This window comes from Brachionichthys hirsutus, chromosome 4 (assembly GCF_040956055.1).
Source record: "Brachionichthys hirsutus isolate HB-005 chromosome 4, CSIRO-AGI_Bhir_v1, whole genome shotgun sequence".
Lineage (NCBI taxonomy): Eukaryota > Metazoa > Chordata > Actinopteri > Lophiiformes > Brachionichthyidae > Brachionichthys > Brachionichthys hirsutus.
In genome coordinates this window covers 16,169,820-16,195,779 of record NC_090900.1, presented here as the reverse complement: position 1 = coordinate 16,195,779, position 25,960 = coordinate 16,169,820, and the positions used below count along the sequence as shown (strand labels likewise).

At 53.3% G+C, this 25,960-nt stretch overlaps 1 protein-coding gene across 1 annotated transcript; it reads right to left on the bottom strand.

Annotated features, from left to right (window-relative positions):
- Window positions 1–739: 739 nt before the first annotated feature.
- On the bottom strand, window positions 740–23,563 carry rimbp2b (RIMS binding protein 2b). The gene is made up of 26 exons (XM_068761031.1): window positions 23,486–23,563; window positions 22,584–22,670; window positions 20,781–20,903; window positions 18,693–18,797; window positions 17,810–17,860; window positions 17,566–17,586; window positions 16,609–16,813; window positions 16,391–16,539; window positions 15,236–15,315; window positions 14,665–14,774; window positions 13,587–14,414; window positions 11,126–11,277; window positions 10,172–10,792; window positions 9,943–10,101; window positions 9,268–9,423; window positions 7,047–7,787; window positions 6,203–6,311; window positions 5,889–5,990; window positions 4,624–4,817; window positions 4,365–4,533; window positions 4,186–4,248; window positions 3,895–3,998; window positions 3,482–3,508; window positions 3,152–3,223; window positions 2,820–2,954; window positions 740–937 (listed from the first exon to the last, which is right to left on the bottom strand). Exons 4-26 carry the CDS (start codon window positions 18,792–18,794, stop codon window positions 740–742), a joined length of 4,548 nt encoding a protein of 1,515 aa, XP_068617132.1. The 5' UTR covers window positions 18,795–18,797; window positions 20,781–20,903; window positions 22,584–22,670; window positions 23,486–23,563.
- Between the last annotated feature and the right edge of the window lie 2,397 nt (window positions 23,564–25,960).

Here is a 25,960-nt window from a genome sequence, read left to right as displayed (position 1 = left end):
GTTCATTATTTACGTCCGAAGCCCTAAACGGTGTCGATCGGAGTCGTCGTTTACTCCGCAGAACTTTTCTGGATCTTCTCAACGACTGAAAACATGGAGACCAGTTTCAGACAGATGTCAGGCCAGGCGGGACAATTTGTCTTTCTTTGCATCGCCATGACGACAGTTTGCTGTTGGGTGTGGCCCCCAAAAGGTTAGTTTTCCAGCGCGTACGTTAAACCGAATGTTGCATGTATTGTGGGGGCGGGGCCTCCATCTCCAGGCGAAAAGCTCCAGAAAAGTGTTTGGACTAAAACGGTCGTTGGTGGGTGAACTATGGAGCTCTGGACCAATGGGATTCACAGGGCGGGGTTAGTAAGATGAAGCGTAGGCATGGAAGTGCGCCCTCTACTGGGTAAAATGCAAACTTGTGCAATTGTAAGGCAAATACATGGAGGTTGGACGAGGAGGCGTTTCCGTTCAGGCTGCTGGTCTGCAGCATGTGCTTGCTCGTGGGGCGGGGCCTGGCTCAATCACAGTCGTCATTGGACAGAAGAGGAGGAGTTAATGCTGATGATTCGTCCGGATGCTGCTCCTCAGGTCAGCCACGCCCATCTACTGCATGCTCCAGGTCCACATGGAGACCATGACATCACACATGCTCTGAAATGTGTCTAACAAAATAATCTATTATACAACAGATGTACAAGAATGAAGCTCCGCCCCTCCGCGGGCTCGTTTTCAGAGTGGGCGGCGCCTCTTATTTTACAGCGCCGAGTCTTTGCAATATAGTCTTCCCTTTGGAGAGCAGTCCCTTTTTCTTTTCAGAGCAGTTCATGTCAGGTGGGGCCCCGATGGGGCTGCCGGGCCCCACGGAGGCCAGGCCGGAGCCAAGGACGTGTGGACGCACTGTGGGAGGGGCTGCGCTTCTGGGCGGAGCTGAGTTTTCCAGCGGAACCTAATGGGAGACCCGTAAGGGACAGTTGAGGGTTGTTAAAAAGCCGTGGGCCACCACAACTGACGTCTACCTCCCTGGATGCTGTCCCGCCTCTCAGGTATAGACCCCCCCCCACACACACACACACACACACATAGCGGGACTGACTTCCACATCAATGTAAGGATTCTCAACAATATCAAAGACAAGGCCTGGACAGGAATGTTTTGGGTCACGGGTCACATCCACGCGGCCGGTTCTACATACATGTACTGAAACACGCGGGTCACAGAGACGACTCGTCTGGTTCTGTAATCATGAGCTAAAAGGCTGCGGTGGACGGACTCCGCCTTCACTCGGGGGTTTAGAGACGCGCCGCTTGTCTTTGTCCCAGTCCCACCTTTAAGGTGTAAAATGTGTCACCTGAGACGTTTAGGAAGTTAAATATTCATTTTTGGAGCTGATTAAATTAAATTATCAAATGACACAAATACTTAAAAGCAGCAGATGACGCAGCGGCGTGTTTTTAAATCCCTCGAGTGAAATGAAATGTATATCAATTATTCAGTGTTTAAAATGAGACTTCTGAAGCCTTCCAGGCTAATCCAATATCTTATTATGGCTAATGCTAGCAAACTATTAGCAAATGGTTGTTTTACTGTACATTAGCTTAGCGTCACAATGTTCATTACCACTACTATAACATAAAAGTTAGCTGAGCGCTAAAAAGTAGCATAGCAGCTTAGCTGTCATCGTTAGCTTTAGCTTTGCTACTGAACCCTATTCTAGTGGTTTAGCGCTAAAGCAAAAGTCGCACAGTCTCACTTTAAATGGATGAAAATTTAGTCTGCAGTTAAAAATCAGTCCAAAATAAATACGTTTTGATTTGTGTAAATAAAGATTTGTGACGTTTCATCTGAATTGAGGGCAGTCGAGGCCTTTTAGCTTCCCATGAGTTACAGCAGGAGAATTATTGCAGGAGACGGACATTGTCATGAACAACACTCAGAGAAACAACTGAAGATACCATACTTCTGGTCTAATGCATTGGCGAGGGGTTCTATCCCATAATAGACAGCACTGTTTGGGTTCTCTGGCGACCTGAAGGCAGAGCAGCGCTACGCTAACAGAGACTAGCGGTCCCCCCGCCAGATGCGTTAGACGACGGCAGCGTAATCTCGGTATCGTCGGTTGCTCACTTACGTGCCGGAAACAGAGCCTTTAAGGTGTGAAATGAACACTCTTCTTCTGTTTAGCCAAGCAGGTGAGAAAAGGAAATAAAAAAGATATATGGTGATGGCATTTCAATAGTTTGCACTATGACAATGGCAAAAACAGAAGAGACGTCTGATGACACCAATAATAGTTCAACACGAAAATAGCATCACAGATCTACATTTAGTAAATAATTAGTTCCGAAAGGATTCCTCCGCGTGCTACTTTACAGGACGAGGCGTTCAGGAGCAGGTACAAAAGTTGGACTGGACGAGATTAAATCGATATAAAATGTTGCCTTCATGCATCGGGGACGAGAACATGCGACAGACTACAGAGTTCATCGTTTAGCACAGCAAAACTGTTAGAAACTAATCAGACAGATGTTCATCAAGCATCTGGAGGGATAGTTTAAACCGCTGTTCTCGAGCTGAGAGTCACAGGACCTCCCCCCCCATTGAGAAAGCTTTATGAATATCCAGGTGGTTTACAGTCCAGACTCCGCCTCCACCTCCACAGCAGTAAACAAGGAAAATAAAAGTACCTCTGTTGAGTTCTTTTACACACCGATGGGTTTATTTACAGGGTCATTGTCACACTTCAGTTGGAGACGCACACACAGACGAAACAGGAGGAGGGAGGAGCTAGAGGGATGACGGGGGGGCTAGTACTGCGAAGGAGCATGTACCCTTTTGGTCTTTATCCGTGCTGGGGTGTCCTGGGCGTAGCGGGATGGCGAGTCGGTGAGAAAAACCTCCACGTCGTCAGGCACTTCTTCTAGAAAGTTGGAGGGAACGAGTCCCTTGTCTCCGTTGAGCTCGCCCTGCGGAGGAGGGGGCGGGGATTAGATGAGAGATTAGATCCGGCCCACGTTCAGAGGCGGGATGTTTGAAACTGAAGCCCCAAGAAGAGCTGAGGAAACCTGTGGATGCGATGACAGTAGCAGCTAGCAGCTAGCAGTTAGCTGCTAACTCAAAGTAGCAGTTAGCTGCTAACTCAAAGAAGTCGCTCAGTACTCACGTAGTAAAAGCCATCTTCATCTATTTCGCCAAAAACCATGATGACGTCTCCGGCGCAGAAAGTCAGCTCAGCCTATGGGAGAAGAGAGAGGCGTGAGACACGCCTTCCTGCCGCCCACTTCCTGTCAGAGACTCTACTGGGCTTGGATGCATCTGAAACGCAGCCCGGTCTCTGCAGACGGGCTGAAACACGCAAACCAAACATGGCACGGCAACACCAGAGACCAGACCGAGGAGGGAGGGGCCTATCATCGGAAGCCCGCCTCCTCGTTAGCACGCCAACAAATGGTGGGAGGAAACACACACGGGGGGAGACGTCACCCTCACTCACCTCCTCATTCTGTCTGTGGCCCTCATACTGTCGGTGGCAGTGCCAATAGGAGGGGGGGGGCAAAAGAAAAACGTCACGGGAAAATAATTCAATGGTTTCAAGTTCTAATTTTACCCTCCAGGCGACGCTAGCAGTTCAACATCCTGAAGTTGACGCCACGCAACGCGAGGAGACTGTTAGCTTCACACGCAGCCGAGCTAGCTGTTAGCATCTACAGGCTAGTTCCCTGTGAAGCCCGACCCGTTTACACCTGCTTCTAGTCTTTGTGCTAAGCTAACAGTCCCCTGGCATCAAGCTTTGCCTTTAAATGAGAATATTTCAAACTATTCCTTTAAATTGTGAACAGGCTGAACTAAAACGGATCATCTTCATCTCACATCATCAACAGGATGGAGGTCAGAGGAGGACAGTACCTCCACGTCAACGTTGGGGGAGCTCTCTCGAGGGTCGTAGTCGTACAGCGCCACCATTCGTCGCGTCGACATCGGCTGTTGGCGGCCGCTCCGCCTGTTCCTCTCTGCGGGGAGAAGGTCAGGAGAGATGAATGAAGGTCCAGTCGGCACGGGGGCTGTGGAAAGCTGAAGGATGTGACGATGAGGAGGCTCATAGTTAGCTTGGAAATGAGCTAAAAGCAGTAGACGGATGAAGGCGATGATGATGGTGGTGAGAAGCGAGGCAGGAGAGCATCTTGCCGGACAACAGACCTCTCTTCGACTTTCTGGACCTGCGGTTTATCAAGCGTCCATCTTTGAAACGATCGCAGTTCACTTTACAGGAAAGAAGAGAAACAGAGTAAAGTGTGGCGAGAAGCGGGAAGCCGATGGTGCATTCGGGGGTTCCCGGGAAATCCGAGCGCCTCACAACCAGAGCGAGGCTAACTCACCTAACTTCTCCACCGGGGTGTTGAGTGGCAGGAAGCCCTGCTCCAGGAGCTGGGCCATCATCTCCTCGTCCTCCGCTTGGATCTCGGACACCATGTTGCACGGGATCAGCCCCCCCCGGTCCCGGACCTCCGCCCGGTAGAAGCCGTCCGTGTCTTTATTCCCCAACACCTAAAGCGAGAAAATATTACGAGGCGTCCTGCAGAGAGAGGCGAAGGACGGACGCCAGTCCGTACCCGCCCCGCCCCCGCCCCCCCCCACCTTGATGATCTGGCCCTCCTTGAACGGCAGCTCCTCATCCGCGGCGTCGGGGTTGGGCGACATGGACATGGGGTCGTAGTCGAACAACGCCACAAACACGCGGGTCAGCTCCTCCGGCTCGGACTCGCCGTAGACATCCGGGGCTCGCCGCCCCCGCCCCCGGCCGCGTCGGGGTCTTCGCCCGCCGCAGCCGTCTGAAACACAGAAGAGGCCTCCGCTGCTACTGGCGGCATCGGACAGCCGCGCCCTCGGTTCCGGCTGACGGGGGCGGGGAGAGGCCATGATGCGTGTGTGAAAGAACAGCCGCGGAACCGGGCCGGGACGCGGCGAGGATTCGCTGTCCGCTCAACAACAACAAAGAGCTGCAGGCTGAAGGTCAACCAGGAGGACATGACCCGGAAGAGGTCAGGTCCTCGTATACAGAGCTGCTAGCGGGTTAGCAGGGCTGCTAGCGGGTTGACAGAGCTGATAGCGGGTTGGCAGGGCTGCTAGCGGGTTGGCAGGGCTGCTAGCAGGTTAGCAGGGCTGCTAGCAGGTTAGCAGGGCTGCTAGCGGGTTGACAGAGCTGCTAGCGGGTTGGCAGGGCTGCTAGCGGGTTAGCAGGGCTGCTAGCGGGTTGACAGAGCTGCTAACGGGTTAGCAGGGCTGCTAGCGGGTTGACAGAGCTACTAGCGGGTTGGCAGGGCTGCTAGCGGGTTAGCAGAGCTGCTAGCGGGTTGACAGAGCTGCTAACGGGTTAGCAGGGTTGCTAGCGGGTCCTTCGTTCACACATCGCTGCTCGCTGGCGGTTGTTGGGGTGCAAATGGACGTTGCCACAAGTCAGCGCTGCGTTAGCGGCCATTGCTGTTTCACTGCCTTCCCTCAGAGGCTCACAAACATGCATGAAGGCTAGCCAGAAACAAAGAGCAGCCAAAAAGGACAAAGGAGGACAAAACACCAAATGTCCCAGCAGGCCCGGGAAACGCTGATATCAGGGACAGAGGGAGGGGTGGACCTGATATCAACTCCTCATGCGTGGATCTCTGAGGAGTGGCTGATGAGGGGGGGCTATCGGGACTGGGGGGGTGGGAGGACATACAGGGATAGCGCCAGATCATGACAACAGGTTATCTCAAGGCCCCGTCAGCTTTCAGCTAAGCTACGCTAGGCTACGCTAGGCTAAAGGCCGCCCAGCACAGACCTGTACGACATCATGTGTTCAGGAGCCATTCTTTGCCTTTTGTGACCGTGTCAAGGTGATCTGGGAGAGAAGCCGCACCACATACCATAACGATCCTCTGAGGACAAAGACCGCCACGTCCTGCGCCGAGCTACACTGCCATAGACGGGGGACAGGTTCCCCTCACTGTTACTGTCCACGGTGATCTCTACAGAAGACACAGCGTTACGGTCAGACAGCCCCCCCCCCACCCCATGCCCATTCACTCATGCTGAGACAGTAGGATGAAGGGCAACAGGTCCCCCCCCCTGCCCAGTGTGGGTCCAGGGTTAGCTGGGCTAGCACACGGTATAAACAGCACAAACACCAGTGGCCCTGCAAGTGGGGGCGGGCGTCCCCTCGTGTGGCGACCTTACTAACCAATGGATGGGATTGGCCGTTGCTGAGGGGGCGTGCCGATGCGGACCAGCCTCCTCCCTGAGTGGTCCAGGTGATCGGCGCTCCCGTGCGATGGCGAGTTCCCGATGATCTTTAGAGTCAGAAAACAAGAGGTGAGAGGTCAGAACCGCGACGGAACCCCCCCCCCCATCCTGTCAACACAGCTAAAAACAAAAGACGAGAGCCATGACGGGACGTCCGTTTGTCCTTTAGGAGACAATGCGGACGGGACAAATGAAATAAAGACACGCAGCACCAGCCCCAACACGACAACATGGACCGGGGTGGACGGGTGGAGCTAAAGACCATTTGTTTTGTTCTGTGCATGTCAGCGGCTGCATCCCAGAGGAGGGGGCCGCGCCCCCCCTCTGGGATCCGATCAGATGGATGAATACGTGCTTCGATGAGCGAAGCCATCGCAGCTTCAGCCTGGAGCGTTTCCATCGTCACCATGAGAACTGAAGATGAGAAAATGAGAGAAACAAACAGAAGAAGAGAAAACAAGAGGTGAAGGAGATGTAGCCCTGGGGGGGGGGGGGGGGGGCCACATGGGGGGCAACAGATGAGGACGGGGCAGTGGACCCCCAAAGCTGCCCTTTCCTCTCGCAGACATGAGAAGTCAAAACGTGGTTAAATGGCCTTTAGGTGGTTGAAAAGATTTTGTGGAAATCCACCCGACGTTATAAATAAAACATCAAGTCAGACCGACCATGAACGAGTCACAAGACGGTAACCAAGGCAACAGAAGCGGGAGGGGAGGAGCAACCACAAAGAAAAAGAAAAAGAAAGACGTTAATGGCGGCAGCAGAAAGTCTGAATCACACACCAGCGGCGGGTCCCGGCTCAGTCTGGACAGAGACTGGGCCCGGGCCCGGGCCTCCCCGCGGGGGCTCAGCCTGCCCTCGCTCAAGGCCCCGTCCCTGCAGCAGTTTGGCGTCCTGGCGTCCCGACCAGGCCCAAAGTGGTCCCTGTTCCTAAAGTCGCCCGTGTGAACCAGCGTTGCCACGGTGACCGGGGCGTCGGAGAAGTCCTCCTCCACGCTGCACTGCCGGGTCAGCGTTCTCTTACGGCCCATAGCCAGTGCCCGCCTTTCCACCGGGCCTTCGCAGTGGATGATGTGCACGGGCCCCCGCGCGACGCCCCCATGGGCGTAGTATGCCCGATGGGCGTGGCCTAGCGAGCCTTCTTCCTCACTGCCGCAGTCCAGGCCGCTATCCGGACTCTTGGTGTTCTGGCGGTTGGTCCGTTCCAGAGCGTAGCAGTAACGGCTGTCGGTGAAGCGAGGGGAGGAGCGCTGGCGCCGGAGGTGGCGGGACGTCTTACTGGGGACGGCGTGGTCGTGCGGGTCCTGAGGGAACATCCTCCGCTGGGTGTGCGGCGCTCCCGGCCGCCCGCCGTCTTCGAAGCGCATCCCCCGCCCCATCCCGTCCACGCCGTCCAGCTCTTCCTCCGCCACCTCGGGGATGCTGTGGAGGCGCTTGCTGCGAAGCGACTTCTGCTTCACCACCTCCCTCTGGAGGTCCCAGGAGTCCGTCTCCTCCCCCAAGTCCTGACGCTTGTAATACGCCTTCAGTGGCCAGCAGGAGGCAAAGCCCCGCAGCGCCACAGGCCAGTTCAAAAGGTTCGATTAGATTATTGCGAGGGGGGGGGGGGGGTTCAAAGGTTTTAGAACAGGCAGGAAACAACACAGAATGTGAATAGAACAAATGGGGAGGGAAGACAAAATAAAGAGAGTTAGTTATTTATGTAATGTCTAAAAACATGCAAGAAAACGACATGCAGCAGCAGGAATCAGTGACGGCGCCGGAACGGGGGGGGGACGGAGCGGAGGAGGGGGAGGAGGAGGAGGAGGAGGAGGAGGAGGAGGAAGGCCAACGACTGATCCCTTAATGCTCCCGGTGATGAAGGAAGGAAGACGTTAATAATAGAGCTTAAAGTAGCCGTGAGTTAAAGCTGAGTCAGCAGAAAAGATCAGCTCAAGATGGACGAAAATAAAGAAACAATCCAGAACGTAAACAACGACTTCCTTCTAAATCAGACGGCCGGGCCGATGGTCAGCCCGGATTATCTGCTGGTTGGAGCCGTTTAAATTGTGAGTAAATGATCTCCTCAATCCCGATAATGAAACCTAATCTGCATAATCCAAGGCTCTCAGTGAAGTCCCGTTAATGAGCCGTCAGCCGCTCGTCCTTACGTTACGAGACGCTGGGCTGTTGCCGGGCAACATGCCCATCCTTCACTCGGTGGATGCATTCCCGGGCTAATTCTGCAGGACATCCTGATTGGGACAGCCGGCGGCGCCACCGTATGTAGCCTTTGGAGGACACCGCCCCTGAATTAGCTGCGTGCTAATGCAGCTAGCGGCTAGCTTCAGAGGCTTTAGCTGTAAATACAATCTTTACGGATTTAGAGAACGCTACGACACCATTTCAATGTGAAGATTTTACCGTGTCAGAGTCGGGTGAGGAGGTAATCAGAAGACTTTATTAATCCCAGCAGGACGTTCTACGATAATGGCTACGCTTGGACTGTCGCCTCTCATAGAGTCCTAAATGGGAGAACTACATTCTAACATCGATGGCGATGACGGGAAGGACAAGCGGGGATGGACTCCCCTCATTCACAGACTGGACAGGAAACCAGACCAATAACAAGGAAGCGCTGATTCTGAATCCGCCGCAGCATCACGTCTTCCTCTCCATCCACGCATCCTCATCCTCGCTTACCGACGGCGTTCGACTGCCACAATCCAAGAACGAAACATCGGGACATGGCAGACGTAAAGGAAAGTGAATATTTCCATTTAAGTAGTCACTTAAATGAGATTCCCATCTGCAGGTCATAGGTCATGACCCTCTGGTACACGCCTTCGGTGAAGCACTCAGAGCTTCACGATGCAAAGCGAGACGTGAGGAAACATTCCTAACAGCGGTCTAGTGATGAACACACAGCCTTGGATGCATGAAGCGGGGGAGGGCAGCTCAGCCTGGGGGTGGAGCCTGTGAAGGGAGACGCCCCCCTCCCAGGTCGTCACTAGCGCTACGTACCTTGAGAGTGTTGTGAGAGTTGATGCTGCGCCTGCGGCCTTCCTCCAGCTGCATCTCAGAGTAAAGGTCCTCCTCCTCGTCCTCCTCCATGATGTCGGACAGGTCCGACCCCCGGCTGCTCTCGGTGTAATACTCCTCGCTGTGGCTGTAGTGATGCTGCTGGAAACGGAGAACAAAACAAGCACGTCAGGTAGCGACCAGCTAGCGTGTAGCTTTGCCTATTGGGATACGAGCTAGCCTGCAGCGTTGCCTATTGGGATAGAGGTAGCGTGTAGCGTTGCCTATTGGGATACGAGCTAGCTTGTAGCGTTGCCTATTGGGATACGAGCTAGCTTGTAGCGCTGCCTACTGGGATAAGAGCTAGCTTGTAGCGTTGCCTACTGGGACGTGTGCTAGCTTGTAGCTTTGCCTACAGGGACGTGTGCTAGCTTGTAGCTTTGCCTACTGGGACGTGTGCTAGCTTGTAGCTTTGCCTATTGGGACGTGTGCTAGCTTGTAGCTTTGCCTATTGGGACGTGTGCTAGCTTGTAGCTTTGCCTACTGGGACGTGTGCTAGCTTGTAGCTTTGCCTACAGGGACGTGTGCTAGCTTGTAGCTTTGCCTACTGGGACGTGTGCTAGCTTGTAGCTTTGCCTATAGGGACGTGTGCTAGCTTGTAGCATTGCCTACTGGGACGTGTGCTACCTGTCTGCCCAGCTCCGAGCCTCGGAGGAATTCGTCCACCGACGCTCCTCTCCTCCTCGCGTGAGGGGAGTCGTATCCATCCTCCTCCTCGTCAGAGTTGAGGTGGTGCGAGGCGTTCCCTCGCTCGCTGAAGATGTTCCTCTTCTCAGCCTGAGGAGGCAGAGGTGAGTTTTTTAGGGTGAAAGCTGAATGATTTATTATTCGGATCGGGAACACCCACCCGGTTGCCCTCGGCGAACACCCTCTGGGCCGCTTCCCGGGCCATGGCCTTGGCGATGGTGTTGGGGATGGGGACTCCCTGAGGCTGCGGGAGGATCCTCTGAGGAGATGGCGATCGCCGCGGCTGGAAGGGCGGGGGCTCCAGGTTGGGCCCACGCATCGGTGGCAGCGGAGAGGGGGAGCGCTCCCAGGGCTGGGCCGATCGCAGGCCCGCCTCGTGCTCTTTGGTTTTGGCCTCTCTGGCACTTACTAACGGTTTGGATTTGGGTACGGGCTGGCGCTGGATCTGAGGCTGCGGCGCGGGATGGGGAGGCGGGTGCGGCTGAGCATGGGGCAGCGTGTGGGGCTGGGCTCGAGGCAGAGGCTGCACTTGAGGCTGCGGGTGATTCGGGGGGTACGTTGACGGGTAGGGAGTATGGGGGGCGGGCTGCGGGGGCGCGGCGGTCCGGCGAGAGAGGTGCGGAGAGCCCAGGAGATTGTGCGGGATGACGGCCACGGGCGAGTCCTGGGACTCTCCTTGCGTCGATAACGTCCTCACGATGACCTCTCTGGCCTCCAGACACTGAATCCGGTTCAACTCCACGGTCACGTAGTCGGCTGTGGGGAACAACACCTCCGCGATCTGCACCAGAGGAACCAGAAGCAGACCCCGTCACCCTCCGGCACACAGACCCCATCAATACAAACGGGTTCAGACTGAACAGAATCAGGCTGGGTGCGTTTCACGTAGCCCCCCTCCCCCGTTTCCCGTTTCTGTAATTCTAGCACCTTAATCTGTGCAGACGTGTCCCCAGGAAGCGGGACTGGAGCTGCTTCCCGGCCAAATCAAGCTGTGTATTTAAACCACGAGTCACCCTGGAGGGCGAATGGCAGCGTTGTATGATTTGTCCAGCAGAGGGCAGCAGAGCACAACCACAGAAGAAGATTCTTTCAGCCGTTCCCGAGGGCTGGGTACCTTCTGTCCCTTCGTGCACACGGCGTAGCCGATCACACTGGCCCCGTTGGAGGTTCCTGAAGACGTGAGCGACGGGGGCTTCCATCTGACCTGCAGGACCCCGGGCGTCTGACAGCACTGGACCTGCACCTCCTGGGGAGGCAGAGGAGGTCCTGGGGGGGGGGGGGGGACAACACAGACACCAGGTGAGGAGGAGGTGAGAGGCGGCTGAACGATTTCTGGCTGAGCTCAGCGGGTTCTTATGTTCAGAACGAAACAAGGATATTTGGATGTGTCACGTCTGAAGTGCTGGATGTACCCTAACCTTGGGGGGGCGGGGGGGGGGGGGGGGGGTGGTATGGGACATCCAACCAGGGCTGAGAACTGAGAACGACCAGACGCCGTCAGAGTCGACATTAACACAATCAGATTTCTACTGTGTGCCGACACACACACACACACACACACACACACACACACACACACACACTGCTCGTTTTAACCTGTCATAAACAAGAGCGAATTCAAATTCATATATGATTGGAGACGTTTTCATTCGTCCTGAGCCCAAACAGCAGAAATCCAGCGAGGGGATTAGAGCTTCTAAAAATATACTGCAAACTCTCAAATCTAAGTCAGGTGAAGAATCTCAAATCTAAATCAGGTGAAGAATCTCAAATCTAAATCAGGTAAAGAATCTCAAATCTAAGTCAGGTGAAGAATCTCAAATCTAAATCAGGTGAAGAATCTCAAATCTAAGTGAGGTGAAGAATCTCAAATCTAAATCAGGTGAAGAATCTCAAATCTAAATCAGGTAAAGAATCTCAAATCTAAATCAGGTGAAGAATCTCAAATCTAAATCAGGTAAAGAATCTCAAATCTAAGTCAGGTGAAGAATCTCAAATCTAAATCAGGTGAAGAATCTCAAATCTAAGTGAGGTGAAGAATCTCAAATCTAAATCAGGTGAAGACTCTCAAATGTAAATCAGATGAAGAATCTCAAATCTAAATCAGGTGAAGACTCTCAAATCTAAATCAGGTGAAGACTCTCAAATCTAAATCAGGTGAAGACTCTCAAATCTAAATCAGGTGAAGACTCTCAAATCTAAATCAGGTGAAGACTCTCAAATCTAAATCAGGTGAAGACTCTCAAATCTAAGTCAGGTGAAGACTCTCAAGTGGAGCAGAGATTTGCTTGTTTGCTAAATATAAATACCTCTTTCTCCCCCGTGAGAGGAATGCACTGGTTTCCAGACGTCTCCCCTGAATTAGCTGCAGATATTTATCGTGTTAATCCTGAATCTTGAGATTAGAATAAACAGAAGCAGCTAGTTTTACCTTGCACAGGTACGCTCACCCGAGTCAATCGTTTGTTAAAGAATGATAAGACGTTGTGCTTTTAATTGAAAACACTTTACAAATATTCTAAAAATAATAATAAACCAATGAAAATAAATAGAACCAATTATTATGTTCCACTTCTATGAATCTTTGGATCCAGATCTGGGGGGGTGGGGGTCAGTATGTACTGTCCAGAGAGGGGTAGAGGCGTGCCACTGCCCCCTACAGGTAGCTGAGATAACGCAGATCCAGTGGATTTATGCATCAGTCTGGACCCGTAGCTGGAACATAATATTTCGGTTGAAAACTACTCCAAGAACACGAATCTGAGTTCCAGGATCAAAGTGTGTTTTTGGCATCATTGCTGATACACCTGTGTGTGCCTCAGTCCAGCGCTCAGTCGGTACGAACGAACAGAGCAGAGAGCGGCGCCACCCCTTCATGGATGACGCTTTAATGACCTCCAATAGGAAGATCATTGAATGAACGCACGTTAGCTGCCAGAAGAAAATCAGCTGAAGCCTCGGCGCCCCGTTTCTTCCTCTCCGTCCTCGCTTCACGTCGTCCATCATTAAGGGAACGCTTGCGGTTTATTCTGGTGTTTCCTTCTCATGTTGAACAAAGTGAAAATAATCTCAACCTCTGATGACGTCTGACTCGTCTCCGCCTCCAAAGTGAACCGCGGTGGACGAATTCACTCTCATTAGCGAGACGGAGCCGAGTCAGCGCCGCCGGCGCCAACAGGCCGCCATTTCCACCAACGCGGCTTCAGCAGACGGTCGTTTCCTTCCTTCCCGACTTGTGATTCAAGTATGGATATCGGTAAAGCTTCCTGGGGAGGGACGTTAAATGTCACACGGAGGTCAGATAGGTTAACGACACCAACGATCCACAACAGGGTCAGGAGGGTCAACGGCACACAGGTGACCCTAACGACTCCCGAGTCGCAGTAAATGAAACACATGGACGTCTTCATCAGTTCGAGATGATGAAGCATCTTGAACTGATGCTTCATCCCCCCCCACCCCCCCGTAACCAGGGCTCTATCTGATAGGTCGAGAGTTTGCGTGCTCGGGGAACGAGGGCTGTCAGGAAGCAGTGCTAGCATGCTAGCACGGCTAACAACATCCCAGTGGCTGACCTGCAGGCTGAGTGCAGAACTCCACGGAGATCTCCCTCTTCTCCCGTTGGTCCATCTGAAGCTGCCACGGCACCTGATGCGGCTGCGCCACCACCTTCACCTTGTACGCCGTCATGGCCTTCAGGTTGAACAGCGTGTACTTGTAGCCGCCGGCCTTCACCACGTCGTACTCGGTGCCGTTGAGGAAGATGCTGTGGCTGTAGTTGCTGTTGCTGGCCATCCAGGAGAGCTCAGCGGAGACCTGCGTGATGCTGTCCACCCGCAGGTAGTACGGCGCCACCACCACGCCCTTTCCCACCAGGATGGTGCACCGGAGCTCGTCGGACGGGCCGCAGTCGGTGACGCTCTGCACCGAGATCCGGTAGGTGTTGGTGGCCAGATTGAGCTTTTCAATGAGCGTTTTCGTCCTGCCCCCGTAGGGGACACTCATGCGTAACTCCTTATCCACCAAGACGTGGTAGCCACGGATGGAGCCCCAGCCCAGTGGGACCACAGGAGGGTCCCAGCCAACAATCACACTCTTGGCAAGTTGTTTAATCAGGTTGATGCGGCGGGGATAAGGCACAATGTCTTCACCGACCTCATCAATGCTGACATCCAAGGTTCCTGTCCCGTTGCTGGAGGAGCCCAGGAGGTCCATCCCCAAGCTGCTGGTGTCAGACAACAGGCCGCTTACGCCCGATCTCTGAGGCCCCAGGCCACTGTGGTTGAGGTAGCCAGGTTCTTTAGCTACTGTGTCCCCGTGTTGGACAGAGGATGTCTCCTCATCTTGGACAAAATCCACAAAATTGGATGGGACGAGTCCCCGCTGTCCATCGAGCAGCTCTCCTGGGGAACAGGAAGCAGACGGTTGGCTTTGTGGTGAGTGTAGAACAAACATCTCTGCATAGTCCTGCGTGACTGAAAAATTATATCAAAAGAGTCGTGGTCTGATAAATTAAAGTTTCCTCGAAATAACGAAAAGTTACTAGATAACGTTTTATGTGCTTAATTGGGAATTTCTTTTTAACATCCTTCTACATGAAGGAAATAAAAATCCTGATCCACAACCTACAAACATCAAAGGAACAAGTCGGACCTTCGTAGAAGCCGTCCTCGTCCATGGTACCGTAAACGTAGAGGTACTTCCCCGCCACCAGAGGGAGCTCTGCCTCAGGATGCTCATTCGGTCCGTCATAAGGATTGTAACTAGAGTGAAAAACACAAATGAATATATTTACATGATTGTGTTTTTACATTTACTTTCCATCAAGGCCGGAGCAGTTTGTGTTCTGCTTGTATTTCTTATTTCTTTTAACTTGGGGGGGGGGGGGTTGCTCTGGAGGCTTCAGTGCTTTCCACATACGTGCTCTGAGGATTCCAATTGTTTTTTGTGCTGACAAGTAATTTTCTTTTGAGGTAGAAACACTGAATCATCTTTCGGGCCGCAGCCTAAAGCTCCGTGAGAGAAAGCAAATAATCTCAGCTCAACATTTTGTCCCTGAGCTCCTGTGAAGAGGCGTGGAAAGGATTTCAGGCCACCTCTGTTCGTAATCGCCCTGAGGCGTTCACCTCTTTGGGTTACGTGCTTCTTTATTGTGGGCACAACATGCACTAAAACTATTTATGAAGGGGAACAGCAATGGTTCGTTGATTCATTGTGGACGTACCTGTAGCGAGCGACACACAGACGGACCTTCCCTGTAAACCTCAGCTTAGACCTGGGAGTCGAGCTCAGCTCCTTGTCCATCTGGAAGCAGGACATGACCAGAGTTTAGTCTTCCACCTCAGTGTCCGTGATTCAGCCTTTCATGCGCAGAAAGGGAAGCTGATGCAAACGTTTAGTAAAAGCAAATTACTTTCAATCCGGGTGCCTGTTCGGCAAAAACAAGTCTTATTTTAGTTTACTTATTAGACTAAAATTAAGATGCACTTTCCCACAAAACCAACAAAGTGCAAAAAAACATTTGAAAGCTGTAACAGCTGATGTGGGACGACGATGTTTTCAAAGTGGGGTCACGAGACAACCATGATGCTGCATTAAATATAAGATAGAAAATGTGCATATAATGAATATACTTGCATAATATTTAGGGCTAAATCTTGTATGTTGGTCATGAGATTCACATGTAAAAGCTAAACAGTTGTTTTTTTCGGGGCGGTGCAGCGAACATGTTGATTTGTGATTAGCTGTGGTTAGCTGTGGCTAGCTGTGGTTAGCTCGGCCCGAGTGCAGCGAAACCAAACTATTTATTGAACTGGCCGTGTTGTCTAGTTTGTGGCGCCTTTGTGTGGCTGACTCGTCTCTTTGTGTCTGTGTTCTCGCTCTCCGTTTCTCCTGGAGCTCGATGCTATGAAGTTGGCTGCGAGAGACTCGGCGTGAGTCTGCCGTTAAAACGCAAACAACAGATTGATCGTGCCGGATTCATGGAACAAGACGAGAACGGCAGAGCCAAAGGAAACGCCTGCTGCGACGGATTTTCTACATTTCTACAGACGTTTCGCTACCGAGTCGGTAACTATTTCACTTTGCTTGCATGTTGTGTGCCTGACGTGTTTCAAATCAGACCGCAGACTTGTGAAGCAACAGCCTGAAACCTTTCTGGTGACAAACGCTGCACACGTGCAAGTCGGTACAGAACCTTTAACATGTACGCGACGACCGGATTTCATTCGCATAAACTGGAAGTAATCCCGTCTGCCGCGGGCCGGTTGTCTTTTAGGATGGCGAGTCTCGCCTGGGTCGGCGTGAGACTAATTAGGTTCAGGTTGTGTGACAGACGCCACGGAGAGGCGCGCAGCAAAGGACGGACGCGATCAGATACCTCCGACAGGAACGCGCGGCCTGGGCTTCGGGCTCCGCTGCGAGCGAGGAACGTCGGCTTGACGGAGAGGAGCTCCGGTTTTTCTCCGCTGACCTGGAGCGGTCGGATGAACTCGGATATCAAAGACCTGCTCTTCGGCGCCTCATTGCCTGTCGAACACACGACTTTGGTGAGACCGCCGGAGCTTCAGCCGCAGTGAGGGTGACACATGGTCCTACCTTTTCCCATGGGGGCAGCCAGTCCATTGAGGAGCTGCGACAGGGATTTGTTGGGAGACCCGGGCGATTCGCATAAAGTTATGGGTTCTGTGCTGAGGATGTCGAACGTCCCGGCCTGGAGCCGGAACTTCTCCAGCTCCTTTGACAGGAGATTGAACTGCTCACTCTGAGACCGACATTTCTCCTCCAGCTCACGAACTTTGGCCTGATAGCGAGGAAGGCGAGTCGTCAGGAGACGGCCAGACAGGGAGGGAGATGATGGGGGAAGAAAGGAAAAGGGAGAAATGAGGACACCAGAAGATGTAGGACAAAGAGAGCGCGCGTACTCCGGGGTCAGTGTTTCTGTTTCGCCTTCTACGCAGATAAGACACGGACTATATTTACTGGCCATGTGTGGATAAATCCTGGGAAGAACATAAATCACATGCAACAGAGTCGGTGTCTGAACGGCTGAGCCTCTCAGCTTTTTACTTTTCTTCTCACTGTCTGGCAACGCCTTGAAAAGACCAAAACCAACCCCGAGTTAATCACAATGACAACTATTGTCCGTGGCGTCTTTCTCCTCTGGGCCAGTCGGGTATTCCGACCGCCGTTCCATGTTCATCCCTGAACATGGAACGGCGAGTCATGACCTGATGTCCATTAATGCACGGCGATCCATACAGTCCGCCTGCAATGGGAGGTCCTAGCATAGGAAGCCTTTCCGTTTTGAACGTTTGATGCTAACTCGATGCACATTTAAAGATCTTTAGAGGGACTGGATGTGGGGGTCGATCGGCGAGGCCCCGGGCGGTCGGCTTGATTTGAAACTTGACTTCGCTGCTGGAATCTTTTCATCAATTGTTAAGTGAACGCTGCTGAATATTTCTTTCTGATCAAGTCACAGAGCGCTCTGAAACGGATGCATTCCTTTCGACTACACTGAGAAAGGTGGAAGTAAAAACAGCTCTGAAATACCTGCATGCTGTCCAAGTGGTTCTGTGTAAGCATGAACACGCAGCCATTCAGGACAAAGAGATAAAGCACAGTCACTCACGGGATCACAAGTCTGGAAATCTGCTTTATATTCAGTCACCTTTTCTGAACACGGCTCTGTTCACACTTTGAAATTCACTTCAACAGTTCAACATCTAATAAATTCAAGCCGGGATTTCTGCTGTGAAACAGGAAACTTAAGAAGAGAAGAAGAGCAGGCGCTCACCTCTAACAGATGGACGGCGCCTTCGTGCTCCTTTTTAGCCTCAACCTGAGCCTGGGACACACAGGGAAGCGTTTCAGTTCCAGCTCACCTTCATTTAATGCGGCTTTAAAACATCGCTGAAGCGTGAAACTTACCGGCAGAAATCTATTCAAACAGGCTCCAGACCAGACATGCAGCTTTTGCTTTTTCAGAAACAACGAATACTTTGAACCGATAAACGATTGCAGCACAAACCAAATGAAACTTTAGAATAAGGAGTGAAAGTACTTCCATTTTTAACGTTACGCTTCAGCGCCGGTCATGTCGTGGTTTATGGTACGTTAATGCGTGAAGTCTCAGCCTGCAGGACTTTTAGAACCTCGCCACACACGATGTGAAACACACACGGATGATGCAGAACGGCTCGTCTGCTAGCGTGCTGCTAGCGCGCCCCACCCGCACCGCTGGAGGCTAAATCAGTTTAAGATACCGGAGAAGCAGAATGTGAACATCTGGAGGCGGCTGCATTCGAGAGGAAGGGTCTGGTTGTCGTGGCAACACAGCGTTGGACATTCCTCTTATGGGAACTACAAATGTCCCACGTCACTATGGGAACATCCGCGGACTTAACGATTTCACGAACCTACTTTGCAGGGACTTAATTTAGGAGAATGCAGAGAGCTTCCGGCGTTTGAAGGAAGATAAGCGCTAACGGGCTTCTGCTAATGACAGAGGAACGCCGGCTCCGCCTTCCTGCGGAGGTCATCACCTTTCCTGTCACACCCTCAGAGAGCTCAGCCGGCGCTGGGCTCGCCTTCACATTAGAGTCAGCTCCGGTTCCCTCAGGAGGACGCCAGGTCCCGCCTGACCTTTGACCCGAGCTCCGAGCGTCGTGTTCCCTTACCTTCTGAAGGAGGTTGATCTCCTGCTGCTTTGCATTGAGTACAGCCAAGGCCTGCTCATGCTCCAACTCTAGCTGCTGCCTCCGCTCCGCAGCCTCGCGCATATGCTGTCCACAGGGGGCGGGGCAGAGAGTCAGGGGGAGGGGTTTGAGAGAGGGGAAGTGCAGAGAGGGCTGCTCTCACAGCCACAGCAAACGCCACCTGAGGACATAACTTCTACACAAAGGTGCTCGTGGATGAGGGAAGGGAAGAAAGCCCAATCCCAACCCCGCCCCGCCCCGCCCCACGGCTCTACCTGATAGGTAGCGTCCCATTTCTCTAGATGGGGGGGGGGAGTGGTCAACTCGCCCTCCAGACTCCAAATGGAGAGAAGGGATAACTGACCTACTGATGGCGTGACGACTAGCGTCACACTTCCTAGATAAAGATCAGGGCTCACAAGAGGGATTGGGATTAGGCCACGTCGGGTTAGCTGCCCCCCTTCAGTAACACGATACCGGTCCTGGTCCCGATCAACGTTACGTTACATGAAATGGGTGAGCAAACTCAGCGTGCTCATTGGTCTGTGGTGAACAGGAAGTGATGCGACACAAGGGACTGGAAGCCGGCGTGTCGTCGTCGTTCTCGCCCGTTTACACCTGCTGCGACGTTAAATGTGAGGAATGAGCCCGCCTCACACCGAACCTCAGATCGAATCTTTGTTCTAGAGCAGAACCTCGACCAGAGGAATCTATAAAGATCACGTGATGTTGTTCAGGGGAAAGCGTTTCAGTGCAGCCGAGACGTAAACGGAGCAGCGTCGCTCCTCCGTAAATGTCCTTTAATCTTCATGCAGGTCTGTTGAAAAAAGTGAACCAATCAGACATTGATAGATCTTAAAGTTTAAGTTGAAATTAAAGATGCAAACAGAGTTCGTTCTGAGAGTAATCTTCATGTTTGCTTGTATCGCGTTTAAATAATCTAATCTAGGAGTAAATCTGTTCTGGAAAACAAGAACTCTGGAGAAACGTCATGGAATAAGAGACTACTGACGTTCCAGCGGTAACTGAGGAAGAGCCGGGCCATTGTTGTGTGAAATACCGTATTGGCCCGAATATAACACGATGTTTTTTGCATTGAAATTAGGCTGAAAAAGTCGGGTCGTGTTATATTCGGGGTCTAGACATTATACCCATTCTGAACGCTAGATGGCGCCAGATATCGTTACAACGAATGGTGAACTGAACTCCCCAGGCTAAAGCAAACGCCTATCATTATTTTATTGCAATGTTTTTCCTTATTTATATGTTGTGAGAGAGAAAGAGAGAGAGTGCAACTAGGAGACAGAGATATGCGAGCAATAGGAGGAAACTGAGTTTTGTTTAACAGTGCAAGTAAAATAAAGCAGCTTCAGTGATTCAGCACGTCTGGCCGGCATCCATCTTGTGTTGCTGCGCTTCAGCCATTCATTTACAAATGTGATTGCACTTTAGTTCACATATTTAAATGTTCAGATATTAAGATGTGAGACAGTTTTTGCATGATTTGAATGTGGCAAAATAACATGATTTTTCTCTCGAATTTATTGTTATAATCATTTGTTTCAGATGTACTGTAATTATTTTCTGTATAAAAATTGAAATTGGTGTTCAAAAAGTATTTTCTCAAACTTGAGTCTTCAAAAAGAGGGGGTCGTATTATACCCGGGGTCGTGTTATATTCGGGCCAATACGGTATTCCTTTAGTTCCAGGTGTAAACGGGGTCTGTGTGAACACATGCCAGTGTCGGTGACGTCATCGTGTCCAAGCCAAACTCTTGGCCCCGCCTCATGCAGAGAAACATTCCGCAGTGACGAGGCCGTACAGCCAGGTGAGCATTCACGTCTACCTGAGCAGACATAGCAGTGATATAATCTAGCAAGGAGAGTGGGACAGGTGAATAGCAAAGGGGCTCTAAGCGTTTACTCGTTCACAGCTCCTGGTCAGAACTCCCAACACGACGCTGGAAGGCAACAGACACGTCGGGGACATTAGGGGAGCGCCTGAACGCAACCCGGCGCCGGAGGGTCCAGGTCCTAAACGCCCACATACAAATACGGGTCACTGCTTACCTTGAGCACCTGCTCTAGGTTCTCCAGCTTGTCTTGGAGCTGGTTCCTCTCCCACCGGGCTAAATCTCTCTCCTGCGTCACAGCGCCGAGCGTCTCTTTGAGCTGGGCATACTCGGGCTTCACCTGGGCCGGCAGAAGGAGCAGAGAGGAGGAGCCCGTCTGGGCGTCGGTCTGGTGATCCTTTAGGGAGGAGCCGAAGCTCCCCAGAGAAGACGCTCGCATTTACAGAGTGATGAGGACGACGGGCTGGACCGGATCCCAGTGAAGTCCTGACCCGGTTTCTGGCTGGACTAGCCCGTGGAGCTACCTTGTAAATAAACAGGCATCTCATAAACAAACACGCGGGGGGGCGGGGGGGGGGGGGTCCAGGAAAGATGCAGATGCAGCTAAAAGCTGGAAGGCACTGCCAGACGGTTAACGGCATCGTCCATCCAGCCGTTTACGACCTTTCTGCTTCTCTGCGGCGTGAAGAACGCCTCGCCTCCCCACGCCTCGCCTCGCCACGCCTTGCCACGCCTTGCCACGCCTCGCCTCCCCACGCCTCGCCTCGCCTCGCCACGCCTCGCCTCGCCTCCCCACGCCACGCCACGCCTCGCCTCCCCACGCCTCCCCACGCCTCCCCACGCCTCGCCTCGCCTCGCCTCGCCTCGCCTCGCCTCGCCTCGCCTCGCCTCGCCTCGCCACGCCACGCCTCGCCACGCCTCGCCTCGCCTCGCCTCGCCTCGCCTCGCCTCGCCACGCCTCCCCACGCCTCCCCACGCCTCGCCTCGCCTCGCCACGCCTCGCCACGCCTCGCCTCGCCTCGCCTCGCCTCGCCACGCCTCCCCACGCCACGCCTCGCCACGCCTCGCCTCCCCACGCCTCGCCTCGCCTCGCCTCGCCACGCCTCGCCACGCCTCGCCTCGCCTCGCCTCGCCACGCCTCCCCACGCCACGCCTCGCCACTACTCTCCTCGCCTCGCCTCGCCTCGCCACGCCTCCCCACGCCTCCCCACGCCTCCCCACGCCTCGCCTCGCCACGCCTCGCCACGCCTCGCCACGCCTTGCCACGCCTTGCCACGCCTCGCCTCCCCACGCCTCGCCACGCCTTGCCACGCCTCGCCTCCCCACGCCTCGCCTCGCCTCCGCTACGTGACGGGTTCTAGTTCCCCCACAGACACGCTGCACCGCTACTTAGGGGGCGGTGGGGGGGGAAGGGGGGGGAGAATCTTACCTGCTGCTGCTTTGACTTTGTGTTAGTGCTCAAAGGAAGGGGAGGGAGTTTCATCTGCCCCCGCCCCCCCCAGGGCAGTTTATAGTGTGACCCAGAAAGCCTTCAGACATGGATGCAGCCTGGTTACTGGGAGCGTGCTAACACGCTCACGGGATAAGGTCACGGACTCCTCATTCTGAGCTTCATGCTAAAGCGGGTCCTCAAACACAACAACATGAGATCATCTTAAGATCATTTATCTTCACGCCGCTCCTTTGTGTCTGTCTACCTGCTACCAGAACGCCGCTGGGAACAAACGGGAGCTTCATGAATGAATGAATGAATGACCAAATGAATGACCGAATGAATGAATGAATGAGCGAATGGATGAACGAATGGATGAATGAATGAATGAATGAATGAATGAATGAATGAATGAACGAACGAATGAATGAATGAATGAATGAGCGAATGAATGAATGAATGAATGAATGACCGAATGAATGAATGAATGAATGAATGAATGAATGAACGAACGAATGAATGAATGAATGAGCGAATGAATGAATGAATGAATGAATGAGCGAATGAGCCCAGGCCTCCATCGCTTACCTTCTCATACTCAGACGTCTTCTGGCTGCTGAACAGGTGGAGGTTCACGTGTTTGTTCTCCTGGAGGAGATCTTGAAGCTCATTCTCCTGGACAGAAAGAAAGCCGTCTTTAGAACCGGGTCAGCTCGGCAGCGGGCCGTGCCGCTAGGACCTAGGGACCTAGGGTCATCCTATGAGTGAGAGGTTGGCGGTTCGATTCCCGGCTCCAGTTGCTAAGCTGACCCCGCCGCCTCCTTGGGCTTGTTGCTCCATCCTGATTAGCACCAACGCACACTCAGGTAAGGCTGTCGCAGGAGCGGATGCTCCTCATCGCCATGGTAACAAGCTTTAAGTTCTCGGGGAGGTTATACACGCCATAGCGAGGAAGGTGCAGGAGACAGATGGCTACGCTAGTGTTTGCTGTCATTCGCACACCGACTGTTTACACACACACACACACACACACGCACACACACACACACGTACACACACACACACACACACACACACGCACAGCTGCCCTCTGAGGGGGCATCTACGCCGCATACATGTTCTTGGATTCTTCCCGGGTCGACGCTGCTCCATCAGCCAGAAAGACATTTCTGGGGCGCGGCGAGGAAACGTCCTTCAAACGGCGCCAGACAACAAATACAAATCTGACCTTTGACACAGGCAACCACTCTGAACATGCTACCGCTAGCGTGTGTGCCAGACACACGGGCACATCCGTGCGGGTGGAACGGATTTCCTCTCCTTTCACGCCGCAGGTCGACGTGAGCAGCTCCCATCACCGCGCCGGGGCCCCCACTCGTTCTCTCGGGGGACATTTGTGTGTGATGGCAGCAGACGAGGCTCTCGGGAACAAATCAATTTGAGGCTCCGCCCATCGCTCCGAGGCCAGGGTGTGTTACTGGAGCGCTCACCAAGGTCTGACATGTTTGATTCTTCTTCTTCACCTCCGCCCCGAGTGCTTCACACTCCTTCCTTCTGGTGCTGATCTCCGTCTCCTGGGGAGGGAGAGAGAGAGAGAGAGAGAGAGGGAGAGGGAGCTTCATTATTCAGCAGAATTTAGGGACGTTTTTCAGCCTCCTTGGAAACAGGCAGGTATTTGATGAAACGGATCAACACCTTTGTCTCCTTGTATTTGTGACTAAACTTCTCAAGTTGTGCAGCTACAAAATCAGCAGGTCAGCGAGGAGGACGAGGGGAGAGAGGAAGAACAAGCCGCGGCCCCCTCACTGTCGTCGCCGGCCCGCCAGCGATCCTGCTCCACGGGACGGGTGAGTTAGCGTTAGCGTTCCTATCCTTAAAATGTTTTTGCCACGCCTCTATTTGCCGACATGGTGAATGTATTCCTCTGCTGACGGCCTGCCATGGCGCCCTCTGTGGGCTGGTTTCTCCTCTGCTGACGGCCTGCCATGGCGCCCTCTGTGGGCTGGTTTCTAACAGTTACGCCATCAGACCCAGACGGCTGCAACACGCACACACACACACGCACACACACACACACACACACACGCACACATTTGACTCATCCAGCCCCCAGGATTCCCGAGGCCCATTTGTTTGGAGCGCAGTCGCCAATGTTCAATTAAAAATCCCTCCGATGAAAGATCCGAATGGCTGCCGGAGCGAGCGACGAGTGGAGAGGCGTTTGCTGCCGTCCCTCCGGCTGCATCGGTGGCTCCAAGGTAAATGCATCCGCTGCATCCGACGCTGCACGGCTGGATGCAGCGTCGGATGCAGCAGGAACGTCACAGTTTTACGGCCAATCATCATTTATAGAAATATTCTCATTAGATTAGACTTTTTATGTTTTCTGAAAAAAACAGAAAGGGAGATTAATCAATGAGCCAATTAACAGAAATGTAATTAAACCCAGAACTCAAACTTCTGCCACGGGAAAACCACCCACCCCACACTCTGGAGAAACTCCCACTGGGAATACAGATGTGTGCAGGATTCCTCCTCCTCTTCCTCACACAGATTTAACTTCATAAAACACACGACTCCCATTTGATGTACAAGTTCTAAACGGTTTGGGAACAAAGCGGCGCCCCAGCTGGGATCCTTGAGCGTGGTTCAGCATCCATGGCGAGCTCTCCGGGGACGGCAGCGGGGTCAAGCACGGTTCACTTCAGCTGCTCTTGATGCCGCCGAGCGAGTTCAGCAGCATGGCGGTGAAACGGCGTTCTGCGCCGGAGCGGCCTTTACCTGGACGCCCAGCATCACCTGACCCACAGGAGGGCTCGTTCCCATCAGCGGAAGCCCGAAGATCCCAAAGATGGTCTCTCCAGATGCATCAGCTGATGAAGATTCAAACTTGAAAACGGAAGAGTTTCAAGTCTTTATGAATTGATACTTTATTGATCCTTTATTGATTTGAGGCGTTCAGAACCTCTGGACAAGCTGCGGTGCCGTCTGTCAGTGAAGCTTCAGAAACGTCCCCGGACCTTTGGTACCAGGGTCGGGGCTCGTCCCACATCGACATCCTGTGTGGCGACGCGGCAGGATGGGACAGGGGCGGGGCGATACGACACGCCAAGAGATTTAAGAAGCTGAGCTGCTGCACGGTGGCGTTCTGGGGGCTTCCGGCGCTCCGAGGAGATAACGACACCGACCGCCACGGAACCGGGACCGTCACCGTTTACATGTAAATGTATTCTATAGGAAGTGCAGCATTTAAAGCGGCACGCCGCCACAACGGGGTGGCGTGATGTCGTTCGTGGCGTGATGCCGTTCGTGGCGTGATGTCGTTCGTGACGTGATGCCGTTCGTGGCGTGATGTCGTTCGTGGCGTGATGCCGTTCGTGGCGTGATGCCGTTCGTGGCGTGATGTCGTTCGTGGCGTGATGTCGTTCGTGGCGTGATGTCGTTCGTGACGTGATGTCGTTCGTGGCGTGATGTCGTTCGTGACGTGATGTCGTTCGTGGCGTGATGTCGTTCGTGACGTGATGTCGTTCGTGGCGTGATGTCGTTCGTGACGTGATGCCGTTCGTGGCGTGATGCCGTTCGTGGCGTGATGTCGTTCGTGGCGTGATGCCGTTCGTGGCGTGATGCCGTTCGTGGCGTGATGTCGTTCGTGGCGTGATGTCGTTCGTGGCGTGATGTCGTTCGTGACGTGATGTCGTTCGTGGCGTGATGTCGTTTGTGGCGTGATGTCGTTCGTGGCGTGATGTCGTTCGTGGCGTGATGCCGTTCGTGGCGTGATGTCGTTCGTGGCGTGATGTCGTTCGTGGCGTGATGTCGTTCGTGGCGTGATGTCGTTCGTGGCGTGATGTCGTTCGTGGCGTGATGTCGTTCGTGACGTGATGCCGTTCGTGGCGTGATGCCGTTCGTGGCGTGATGCCGTTCGTGACGTGATGCCGTTCGTGGCGTGATGCCGTTCGTGGCGTGAT

Coding starts and splice junctions, on each gene's coding strand:
- rimbp2b (XM_068761031.1), bottom strand. CDS start 18,794: ATGCGCGAGGCTGCGGAGCGGAGGCAGCAGCTAGAGTTGGAGCATGAG. Junction 11,278..13,586: donor GTTCTGCACTCAGCCTGCAG/GTCAGCCACTGG, acceptor CCCCCCCCCCAG/GACCTCCTCTGCCTCCCCAG. Junction 2,955..3,151: donor ATGAAGATGGCTTTTACTAC/GTGAGTACTGAG, acceptor CCTCCTCCGCAG/GGCGAGCTCAACGGAGACAA.